Source organism: Neolamprologus brichardi, chromosome 5 (assembly GCF_056152115.1).
Source record: "Neolamprologus brichardi isolate AB-2024 chromosome 5, ASM5615211v1, whole genome shotgun sequence".
NCBI classification, from domain to species: Eukaryota; Metazoa; Chordata; class Actinopteri; order Cichliformes; family Cichlidae; genus Neolamprologus; species Neolamprologus brichardi.
Genome location: NC_142108.1, coordinates 22,888,345 through 22,901,278, shown reverse-complemented (window position 1 = coordinate 22,901,278; position 12,934 = coordinate 22,888,345). Strand labels below are relative to the sequence as shown.

Here is a 12,934-nt window from a genome sequence, read left to right as displayed (position 1 = left end):
TAAAGCTGTTTTTTTGATAAGAGACTGGACTTCAAGGAAGAGCTGACTGATACCAGCTGAAGTCAATAAAATGAACCATAGCTAAGACTAACCATACAGTAAATTTATTCTCAACATTCAGTGATTTGTTTCCATCTATCCTATTCAGATTACATGTCACGTAATGAGATAATCTGAATATAAATTTAATCGAAATAATGCAACATTGTTTGTCAAAATGTGTATGTATTTTCATAGATCACACTGGGGATTCTTATCATCTTTACCACCTGTTTCTATAACGTTACTGTGATATGGGCAAAATGTTGACTAGATCATCACTGGTGATGAGAACTAGTTGCCGTATGGACAGCAGTAAATGATCTATTCTGAGACTTGAAATAATAAACTCAGCACTTAGACAAGGGTTAAAGGCTTAGTCACACCCAAGTCTTGTCTCAAAGCTCATCATATATCATCCTCTCTGACACAGTTGTAACACTGTATATGACAACAGGTCAATGGTGCTTAGCATTTTAGGTATCTACCCTTAATTATGAGGCTCATGTCTAAGATCAATAAGTAAGAGTTGTAATCACTCAGCTGCTTTCCTGGGTATTCAGCTGCAAGTCTACATCTCTTCCATTTCCTCATGCTGTCAAACTCAATGTTGAGATCATTGCTCTACTCCAGTCATTTTCTTGCCTGCCTTGTTTGACCCAATTAGCCTTGGTTTTGCATGCTTTAAATCTGAGTGCTCTGCCTTTCAGAATCTCTTTTCTGATTTTGCTGAGTCAATCGCATGCTGGCATACTACCGACCATTCAAAGGGTACCTTTGGTACCTACATAGCGTGGTTACAGGAGACGTTTTTACAGAAACACCGTTGATATCCAGTCATACCTAGGAACCACTTCAGTTCCCGCCTGGTGGTTGGAGTCGGATAGTTTAGGATTGCAGCAATTTTTGCCTCCACCAGGCGGACCTGTCCAAAACCAACCTGCTCACATAGGTACGTGACTGTTGCCTTGTCAAACTTGCATTTAGCGAGATTGAGGCCTCATCCCCATCCAAGCCTCTATCTTCATCTTCATGCTAATTCATATCACTGCTGGGATTCTGTTCTTCTGTGATTGGTCATCGGAGTATAATCATTAAATAGTTTAACAGAATTCTCTATCTCAATAAATCATCTTCAATTCTTCCAAATGATCCTTACCTAATGAGTTTGCTCACACGCTGTCACTCTGTTTACACCACAGAAACATCCTATTATAGAGAGTTTGTGGTACTTTTCACAGTACAATCCTCTTAAAGGGCTGTAAAATCAAATATTCCTTTAAGAGGGTTTAATAAAACCAAAAAGAATAAACAGAGTTTACACTATCTTTCGCAGGTCTTGTCTACAATTAAATCCCCTAGTTCCAAATATGAGATTGGGATTCCCCAGGAAGTTATGGAATTAATCTAGCAGGTCAACAGATGACTACAGTTGACATAGGATAACAGAAAAAAATATGGCTTCTTATAAACTACCATTAAAGTTACTCTATCAATAAGTTACTCTGATTGATTTTCTTCAACTAACTGTAAAACTCCACCGATGAAAGTGTACTCTGAAGTGGTGCTCTTGCAGAAGCAGCTGGTTTGTGACATTCAAAACCCTGAATAATCTTCACTGAGTGACTTTTTAATTTCCTGGAAACAATCAATTTCATCAGGTGTCACATTTTTCAAAGAGTGCAAACTTTACTGCAGGATCAAACCGCATGTACAGATGGTCTTGGGCTTGTGATCAAAAAGCATGTCTAAAACCCCTGGAGTGAGTTTTCATTAAAGCTACGTGGAGTTCACTCTCTGACTTCTGCAAATGTGTCTGTGTATGTGAGAGTGAGTGACTCCAAGGCTGAATGTGTATAGTATAGGTTATATACTTTTTTGTGTGTGGCCATGGGTAATTTTGTGTATTCAGCAGCTAAGCAGAAGCGTCCACAATGTTTTCCTGCCTAATAAAACAATTGTACCAGAGTGTGCATACTGTATGTGCGTTTGACCTCTTCTCCAGAGGAGATAATGAGCTTATTATGGAAGGACACGAAACAGAGATTAAAGAGTAGATGAGAAGAGGCAGAGGGACAGAGGGACAGAAGGGGGAAAAAAGAAGTGGCTGGGTGATGACAGAGAGAAAGACAAGAATAGTAAGAGACACTAAGAGGGTCAGATTAGATGTAGAGAGGGAAATGAGAGGAAAAAGTGTTGTCAAGGAGGCTGGTGGAGTGGGAGGTATGGATGGATAGGAGGATATGAAAGACAGAATCAAAGATGGAGGTACAGATAACACCATACAGGGATAAACCAAAAAAGGAAGGATGGGGTAAATGTATAAGAGAGGAGAAGGAAGAAAATCATGCGGCAGAGACATCATTTGATGGAAGAAGTTACCAATAATTCCTGTGTTTGTGTGTGTGATTGTGTACGTGCTTACTGATGAATGAAATGTGGGTGCGAGAGAAAGAGAGAGCAAGCAAGGGAGAGAGAGAGACATAAAACTGCAGAAAGACAAAAAACTAGCACCATGCTGGGTCTTTTTCATGTTGCTTTTTTCCCCCTTTTGGGAAAAGATAGGCAAAGCAAAGCACCAGCTGAGAGTTTTGGAGGTTGGATGTGGGGGTGGTGCGGTAGGGAGGTGGGCTGGGGTGGAGATAGATGGAGAGTGAGTGTATAAGAAAGCAGGGTGGGGGTGCAGCCTCTCCCTTTCTCCCTCTACTCTCTTTTCCCACAGTGTCTCACTTCTCTCGCCGTTTCGTGCAGATTTTCCGTGAGCTGAACAAGGGGGAAGAAAGAACAGGAAAAAGGAAGAGAAGGGCAAGAAAGACAAGGAAAACAGGATGGCTGAGGTGTTTCTAAAACTAAACCTGGGCAATTAGGTGCTACGCTGGAAAGGGAGGAAAAAAATTGAGGTTGGTAGAATAAGGCGGAAGAAGAGGAGGTAATTTCAGAAAAGCAAAGGAGTAACAGTGTTGTAGAGAGGCAAGGGAGGGGAGAAAGAAGAAACTAGTACACAGAGTGCTGAAACTTATAAGCATTCTGGATAAACAGTTACAAAGAAGTTAAAAAAAAAGAAGCAAAAACAGAGACGAGGGAAGATTGCATCCGGAGCTGACAGGTGAAACTCGGCTATCCAGGATGGACAAAGTAGAGCGAGTGATGAAGATGGTGAAGAGGATGTCACCAAGGAAGAAGAGGAGGGAAGGAGGGGGAGGAAGGGCAGGAGGACCAGGAGAGCTGGAGAGCCCAGATACCCTGTGTGATGAACTCTGTCGTTTCAGCCTCTGCATTAGCGGTGAGAAGCTGCATCTCAAAGTTGTGTGTGTATATGTGTGTGTGTGTGTGTGTGTGTGTGTGCACATACGCGCAAAGTTTGATGTTGTTGAAGAGTGATGTGAGTGATTTAATGCTAGTGTGTTTCACAGAAATGTCTGCATTGTTTCTCTCTGTACTAGTGGTTTTGTTTACAAGGTATGGGTTGGCTGCCTCTCTTATTAGATAACGGCAGAGCATATTTGTGAGCTCTCTGGCTGGCATGTCAGAATATATATAATATCAAGTGTTTCCTCGATGCAGCTGCTGTGGCTGGCAGATTGCAACACTGATGTGAAACATAGTGATTTGCAGACACCAGTGTGTGTATCTGTGTGTTGGTCTGAGGTGTTTGGTAAAGGAGAGATGTTTTCATTTCTGAGTAAAAAATGAAAAGCAGCATCTGTACTAGAAGGAAAAAAATGGTCAGATTACCTTAATTGGTTTCTGCACTCGTCTGAATAATTACTGTAACGGTGTATTTTAGTGATGCAGAGGTTTGTTGGACTTAGTTGTAATACTACATTTAGTCATGGTAAGCAAAAACCATTTCAGCAGTAAAAGGATATGTTTTAAAGGCAAACAATTTTCCTTTCACAAGTTTGACCTGTGCATTGCATTTGAACAGTAAACTTGTTTCTGTATCTGCGGTTGGAAACCCTTTCTTCTAATATAGTGTTGGATCAATAGTTCCTCTATAACTGAAAGGAAGTGCTGAAATGTTTGAGTTATTTTTCTTCTCCAGAGATGTTGGACTCTGCGTCTTGTTTTTGTGACTCTGTTTTCCAGTGTTGTCTGCTACTCCATTCAGTTAATGAGTTACTGCTACTGTTTAATTAGCTCTGAGCTGGCTAGTGGTGATGCTACAGCTTGTTGTCTACCTCATGTTCTTCAAAGACTTTGTAGAGAGTTTCACAGAAGGTTCTCTTTTTAAAGCAATTTTGGGAAGTGTTTTTTTTTCTCTTGCTTTTATTATAAACAAACATTAACAAGAGGGAAAATGAGTGCGGTAGGCAAAAGTCAATATAGAGAAAAAGCCTAAGCGGTTTAAGATGTGTGAGAGAGGAAAATATGAGTGTGCATATTTTCTTCTTGAGCCTCACATATCCCTTCTCAAAACAATGTGTCTAATCACTCAGCAGATACTACAGCAGCCTGACTTCAAACGCCATCAAACGACCATCAGAGAACCAAACATTACACTGCAGGCTGAGAAAGGTCACTTTCAAAACAAGAGAGAACTCGGGAATATCAAGGCAAACATCCCCCTCTGTTCTAGCGCAGTAGATTATGTTTTCTTCTTCTTTCAGACAGCATACTCCATTTGCTGAATACTTTCATCACATCTTACAGCAACAGGAGAACAATGAAATGTTTAGTATGCCTAGTATGAATTGCAAACAAGTGGGTCTGATCAAGGGATTGCTTCACCAATAATAATGATGTATAACAGAAATTTCCGTTCTCCAAAGAGAAATTGGTATGTGCCCTTTTTTGCATTTAGATTCCCTTGTGTGCTTTCAATCCCACTGAGTGTTCTTCAATCCCTGTTGTACCCGTCCTCAGCCAGCAAACCAAAAAATTGTCCAGCTGTTTATTACTGCTTGTAAACCACACTGGCTGGTTGCCAACTACTAAAAAATACCCTGATAAAATGCGAACAAAAAGATTGGTTAAAAGGTCCATTAAAGCTTTACAGACAATCTGTTCAAATAAGCTCAATAGCTGGTCTATATCGTGACTCAAAGATAGACAATTAACAAAGTTAAAGTGCCACAGGCATTATAATGGGAGAAAATGTATGTATATAACAGTAATAAAAAAACAACAAAGAAAAAAAAAAAACTAAGCAAAAATAAGACTGATAAATAAGAGAGTAGTGCACATAAATGATATATACACTATTAATCCAAGAAGAATCAGCATCATGAAGGTATATTAGAAAAATACGTGTAAATATGCCTGACGTGTGTTCAACTGTCACAGAACGAGTTGTTATTATACTGATTTATACAGCTTTATAGAGTAAAGCAGCAAAAGACAGAAATGTGATACAAAGCTGTTCCTATCAACCTTTTAAATTTGAGGTAAACTTGCTGTTGTTAATATTTAAAAAGGGATCTTTAACAAAATACAGGTTGTTACACAGTCTTCAAATACATTTGAAGTCAAGTATTTAGAAAGAGTTTTTAATTAAAAATAATCCAACTTATGTTAGTTAGGGTTAAGCACATAGATAAATATATAGTTAGGCATAACATAGGAGTTTGGATACTGTAGATATGATCATGAAAATTAACCTTAAGAATCTTCAACTATTAGTACGTATTTTGTGGGATTTTGTTTTTAAAAAAGTAAATAAAGCATAATCAAAGTCTTTGTTTTAGAACCAGAACAGTTTGCTAAAACTAGATCTTACTGGGATATTTAAAAGAATCAGATGTGTTAAATTGAGATAGTGTGAAACTGTAATCCATCCTCCCACCTACTTTTATTCTAAAACTCTTTCACAATTGGTTCGTGCATGTGTGTGTTCTGGAACCTAAATATACTCCCGAGTTGCTGAGCCTCTGTATTATTTTCATGCGAGGACATTTTCATCTCTAATCTGCATATTATAATTGTGCTTGATGCAGTGAAATTATCAGTACCACAGTGAAACTCTCGCCGAACTCCTGCAGCTGTCGACATATATACTGCAAACTAGATGTGTTACTGCGATGGGAAATTGCCATTAGCTTGCAGACATATCCCACTCGAACTCAAACCAATCATCTATCAAACCATCAGGTTTGCTGGATATATAGATAAAATAATCCTCCTGCACATTTTGGAGCGCAGGCATGTTCGCACACTACCAGAACACATTTTAGCATGACTCTGTGACCATTTAAATTAGCTAAAAAGAGTTGGAAGGAGCATAAATGCAGGGGCATTAACAAAATCCCAAATTCAGACTACAGTGGAGTATTATATCCCTCTACACAACAAATACTTTTCTTTTTTTCAAAAAGCCATTTTAGAGCTGGTTGGACTAAGTAGTATACAAACCAAATCTTGCTTTATTGTTTCTTTGTAAAGCATGTTATTACCTCTAGAGTACTACTATGATCAAGTTGTTTGGGGATAAAAAAAAGAAAACAAAGTACTTTGGTAAAATTTGTTAGGCTTGGTGAAAACACAATACTTTTACAAAGGCCAGGAAATTGTGAAATCAACTGAATTCAGTCCAATACATGAATAAATCAACTCATTATACATCAGGATTTGAAAACAGTTTGGAAGGGCACATCAGTGTAACCAGTGTTAAGAAAGCTGTTGCTAATTTCTAGCGTGGGGTGTACTTTTTTGTATGTGTAGAAGGTAGAGCTGTTACATGTCAAAGTGTCCTTGGGATTTCTGAAGCCAAAATTGCCTTCGAGGCATCCATCACTGGGAAGCTTTAAGTGCGTAAAATAAATCTCTCTATAATTTTGTGTGACTGTGTGAATTTTAATTATATTGTGAAGTGCTGGATTTGTAATGTAAAATATATACTACAAAAGCATTTTATCCATTCCAGTTTAACTTAAACTGTGAAGGCTTTTGACAAAGAAAAAAAAAGTCACTTTTAGGCTATTTTACTAGATAAAATAATGCTGTCCTGCATTAAGAGTCAAGTTGGCAGCAAACAACTGTCACTTTAGAAGGCCCCTTTTCATTCTTACCATCATATTTCTGTTACAAAATAATGAATCTGGCAGGTGAATGTGGGGATAAAGTTGTGATCAGATATTGGATCCCTAGGTCATTTACAATTACTCATGTGACTGAAAGGCCTGTTAAATAGGGAAAAAGTAAGACTGAATGCATATCAAAAGGAATGCAGATGGAGAGGGAAATCAGTCTGTTTAACCTCCTAAGACCCGAACTCTTCCATGGCATGCATTTTTAATTTATCTTTGATATTTGGGCATATTGGGACCTGATGAATGTAAAAACAAAGAATTACCAGATTTTTTTTTTACCTGATTTTTGTTTCTAAGAAAAATGAGGGCCACATATGAGGATATTTGTTTAAAATTTCGATAGAACAGTAGCAGTATAATGTCCTCATAAGTGGATATCAGGCCCTTGTAGACCAAAATTTAGTATTTTGGTCTAAATAACCCAAAATGTGATGTCCATTTATGTGGACGCCAGGTCCTAGGAGGTTAAAGCTGATCTCAAAAGAAGAACAGGTTAAATAGCATGAAGAATGGGCTACGTTAGCCTTTAAAGAGAGGGGTTATAATCTAATGTGCCTGTACAGAAATAACAGATCACAGCAAACACAGGATTTATCTAACAGTGCAGTTGATGATACCTGACATAAAAACCGTCTCCTATATAAAATCATACTAATAACATTGCACCACCTTAGTCAAACAGAAATACATTTCCAATCTACCTTTAATGATTACATATGAATCCTGCTTTCAGGTCCAAACTACTCTGCGTTTATTAAGGCTGTTGTCTTTTTAACATGTTTTAATGCTTTGTATCTTGCTCTGTTTAATCTGAACAAGCCCCTAAAAACAGTCAGTGATTACTGTCTTGTGATATTTGATCGGGTCAGAAAAGAATCACTCTGAGGCTAACAAATATTTGAAATGGGTACATGAAGCTAAAAATCTGAGATTGCAATGCATAACATGCAGCAGTATATTAATGATCATGGATGTGGATAGATAATCTCAGTTGTTCTGCTGACTAAAGTTTGGTCCATTTACAGCATCTTTGTCATGCGATTGCATTTGTCTCTAATTATCAGGAACCCTCATGTTAACTTTTATCGAGGGGAAAAAGGTTAGCGTTCATCCTCCAGCTTCACTGTGCTCATGTTTTCATATTATCCTAACCATAGCTCTGTAGCTAGCCAACACGTAGCACACCATTATATGCCAGCTAGCCCAACTTTAGTAATCTTACAAACATCGCTGCTTTTTAGTTTTCTGTCTTCATTTATGTCTGAAGTGATAGCAGAGCTATATCTTTATTTTGTATTTTTCAGAAATGCCTCAGTCAGGACATGGTGTCAACAGCTAATCACATTTTATTATGTAGAACTTTTTTAAAAAAAAAAACTAGAGCTGTTTTAAGTATGTGTAAATGGTGATTTGGCTTTTGTAGGAGTTTATATTTAAACATCCTAATTATTTTTTACATAGTACAGAAATCTCTTTTTACACCAACAGTAAGGAATTATAATGTTTCTATGTTGTCTTATCAGTGCTTACATGGGGTATTTTTGGTGTTAAAAATAAATGACTGATATGACTTTTTCTTTTAGAACTCATTTCTTTCACAGTCAGTTTAAGGACCTGTTTGATATAAACAAACTAAAATAGCTGGACTAAAATATATTTTTGAAATGTATTGATTTTGCTATGGTGCTACTATTGTAATTTCTGTTGTAATTATTATGCTAGCTTTGATATTTGTTAATTAAATAACAGACATGTGAAAAGAAAGTTTTCACAGGACTCTATGTAGTCCTGTGAAAACTAACTGCACTCTTACTCTCTCCCTTACCCTTACTGAGGGTAAGTAGCAGAAAAGTGCTGCTAGTCAAATACACTGGATTAACTGATCATTAGCCAATTCAACAATGAACAATGAACAATGACACACTTCAAAGAAATGGAGGTCGAGGCATATTTACCACTAGGTCAGACCCTGCAATGCTCAGAGAAATTTCAAAAAACCCAAAGTCAGACTCCAAAGGCTTCAGTTAGCATGAGTTTATGACAATAAAATTAGACTAATAGGACTAAAACATGCATGGCTTATTTGGAAGGGCTGCCAAGAGAATGTCTCCTCTCACCAAAAAGACAGCATATAATGGCTTATGTTTGTAAAGTGGCTTCTGAACAAATCATAAGACATCTAGAACAATATCCTTTGGATAGATGGCAATCTATCCAAAGGACATTGTTCTATGGCATCTCTGGCAATAGTGCACAGTGCCATGTTTAAAAAAACCAATCACAGTACATCAGCATCAATATTTCATGCTAATTGTCGAGCACTGTGGTGTGGGGGTGAGGAATTGAACTTGTTTTACAGTCATTTACACTTTGGAGTCATTGACCTGAACATGGACTCCTCTGTATAACAATGATTCAAATCTGAGCCCATATGTCTGGCATCTAAAGCTTGGCTGAAACTGGTAACATGTTCAGCAATGCAACAGGATCTAAAGTACACAGCAAATCTACAACTGATTGGCTAAAAAGCAAATCAGTGCAATATCTGGACCAGATCTCAACCCAATTGAAAGGCTGTAGCAGACCTTAAGAGCTACATAAATGGATGTCCTCAATCCTCAGTAAACTGAGGTAAAATTTCTCCACAACAGAGACTAATAAAGTTGTACAGCAACTTATTGCTTCAGGTTATTGTTGCTAAAGGTGATCCTACACCCTCTCCTGCTCTCACAGGACTCCATATAGCCCTGGGAAAATGTGTTTTTTTTTTCAGACATATGCTCTTCTCCATGCACCGTGCAAGTAGGTGAAGTTGTGCCAGAAAGTTACTTTTTCCCCCTATTTCCCTATTTAATTAATTATTGACAAATTCAGCCACTTATTGTCTGACATCAGTCAAGGTTTTTTTTTTTAACTTTTTTACTGTTACCTTCATTTATAAACATCCTAACAGCCAGAACAATAAGTCTTCAACTGGATATCGATTATCTGCTATTCTGATATTGCTGTCTACATCAGAAGACTCACCAAGAATTGGCACTCGCCACCAGCGACCTAAAATGGCTTGTCTACATTGTTAATGCTATAATCAGTAAGTTTTTTTAAGTTGGATTTACAGTGTAGAAGTGAAAAAAAAATCTCTAAAAATCAATGCAAATTATCATTAAAAAGAATCCAGGGTGCAGCTTTCTTAAACATTTCATTGCATTCATTTTGAGGGGCTATATTTGCAGCTGAAGTGACCCACTTTTGCCTAAGGGATCAACAAGGCTCATCATACGATCTTACTTATCTCTTTGGCTGCAGCAAGACTGATAGCAGTGTTATCATATCATCTTACCAGAGAGAAAACAGCACAGTTTAACATGAGAGTGCTTACCAAGTGATGTGACAGTGATTATAAAGGTGCATCCAAAATTTTTATCCCTGAAAAATAAACAATTTAACATCAACCTTTTATCTGATGTGACTAATAGCTGCTGGACTTATTGGGACATGTCATCTTATTTAAACTTTAAAATTTAAAATTATAGACATAATGCTGTCAGTTTTTATGTGATATACTAAATGATTTAAATTGTATTATGTGCAAATGTTGGTTTCTAGTATTTTATAACATGTTAATACAATTCTATTAAATACTCTACCCAAATTGAATTGAAAAAAAAAAGTTTTTATTGCCTGAAAACAAACAATCAAACAAACAAAAGAATCCAAAATTAACACAAAAAATGGAACACATGGTAGCGATAACAAGCAAAACAGACACCTAGACAAAGGAAAAGACAAGACTATAATGAGGGCAGTGCACAGAATCACAAATCATGCGAAGGAACCAGAGCAATACAGATGAGTAGATTAGCAAAGGTAAAATAAGAAATAACAGACAATCACCAAAGAGCAGTTAACAAGTTGACAGAGACAGGGGAACAAAGACGAACAAAGGCACTAACAAAAAGACAAGACTGAGCGACGCAAACATGAAAACACTGAGCACTAGAAACAGAGGAATGAATAATAACATTAATTCAATTCAGTTTTATTTATCTATCTCTGGTTACAGAGATAGCACCAAATCACAACAGCAGTCACCTAAATACATTTTATATTGTAAGGAATACAGAGAAAAGCCCAACAATTAAACAAGTCCCTATTAGCAAGCACTGTTTTGGTTAGCTTTTTGGTCCATTTTCTGTTTTCTAGAACTTATCCAGATTCAGGTTGTAATGTTCCAGACAGAAGACTGTTTTAGAACTTCAGTTTCTGTGTGGTAAGTTTGGAGAGGTTTTTTTCTTTTGATATCTTTGTTTTTGGACCAGTTTATACAAGGAAGACACTTGCAGTCTTGGTTAGTTTTCTTTTTGCTCAATCTAAGTTGCCCAGCTGGCTAACCAGGAAGAATACGCTGAGAGTGGGGTGTCCTGTTGGATGTTGTTTCGATGTTTAAGGTATGGAGTATGCACAGTTTAGGAATGTGTAAGTTTAGGAATAATGTGGCGGCCTATTGGACGTGTACTTTGGAGCAATTTATACTATAATTGCTGACGGTCTTAGAATGTGTTTTTAAGTTTGTTTGTTTGGGTTTTTTTGGTGGGTTTATATTGATAATGTGTGCGCGTCATCTCTTTCTTAGTTTCTTTCCTTTTTCTTTCCCTTTTTCTTTTATTTATTCACTGCTAGCAATAAATATATACTACTGGAAGCAATATTTTAAATAAAAGAATCCCTGCGTTATTCCACCCATGATATCAGATATTGTGACTGCCATGTCTTTGGCTGAACTCACAAGATACATTTAGCAGCTAAACTTAGGTGTTAAATCTCTATTTTCTTTTTTCTCTCCCATCTCTCTACCCTCAGCACTCCTTTTTCTCATTCCTTTGGTTTTCTCTCATCACTTGTTTCCTGTTTCATATACTTTGCCCTCAATCTCCCTTTCTGTTTCAGTCACTGATACTACAGCCGTGTGTGGGTGGATATTTAATTCCTTCTTCTCTCTTCCCCCAGATCTTTCTAACCTTATATCACTGACTGGATATCCATGTGTAATTTTTTCAGCTTTTTTCTGCTGCTTTGTTTTGCTTTAATTTTAAAACTGATTATGAAACCATGTGTTTTATGAAAAGTATGAACATTGTGATTTCAAGATAAAAGTAAGACCTGTTTATCCATGGCTTGGAAATAGTGGTGCTGGTTAAAAAAGGAGGCAGAACTGGAAGTGGCACGGTGGAAGATGCTGAGTTTTTCACTGGGAGTGACTGGAAGGACAAGATTAGAAATTACTATAGTTTGCATGGTTTGGAGACAAAGTTAAAGATGTTTTGAGTGGGTGTAGTGAAGAAGGTTATACCGAGGAGCGGTGTGACTATGATGGGGCAAGATGGATGCAGGTGATTCAGTGTGCTGACCTCTAAATGGAGCAGCCAAAAGAAAAAGTGAACATTATGTGATAATGTAATAATGATAATATAATTAATGTACTATTTTTAATCTATGTTTGTGTATGAATACATAGATTAAAATAATGTAATTAGGCCACTATCAGTTAGCTTCAGTTATATGTGGTGTTCCTAAAAGCATCCCTTTCTGGAAAAAGGCCTGAATTGGTTCTTTTTGATTTGTTAGAGTTAACTAGTCACAGTTTAAGTATTTTTCCTATTTAAAGTCTGATTTGCGTCTATTATATTCCAAATGAATGAAATATGTTGGCCCAGTTTTTGTGGACTTTCTGGGAGTAGACCTATAGTTATTTAGGTTTGTCAAAAATCCCAATATTCAGTGTTACTGCATTACCTACTATTACCTAGTAATGCATATAATTCTCATCTTCAAGAAATTAAAGTAGAATTCCAAAATGACTCTATATA

At 37.0% G+C, this 12,934-nt stretch overlaps 1 protein-coding gene across 1 annotated transcript in view; it reads left to right on the top strand.

The window, feature by feature from the left end:
- The first annotated feature begins 2,792 nt into the window (after positions 1 to 2,792).
- The window catches only part of LOC102782189 (glutamate receptor-interacting protein 2-like), a 164,157-nt gene continuing 154,015 nt past the window's right edge, over positions 2,793 to 12,934 (top strand). The window contains exon 1 of the mRNA XM_006783007.2: positions 2,793 to 3,322. Within this exon, the coding sequence (XP_006783070.1) occupies positions 3,166 to 3,322 (157 nt within the window). The 5' untranslated portion in view covers positions 2,793 to 3,165. The remainder of the gene's footprint in view (positions 3,323 to 12,934) is intronic.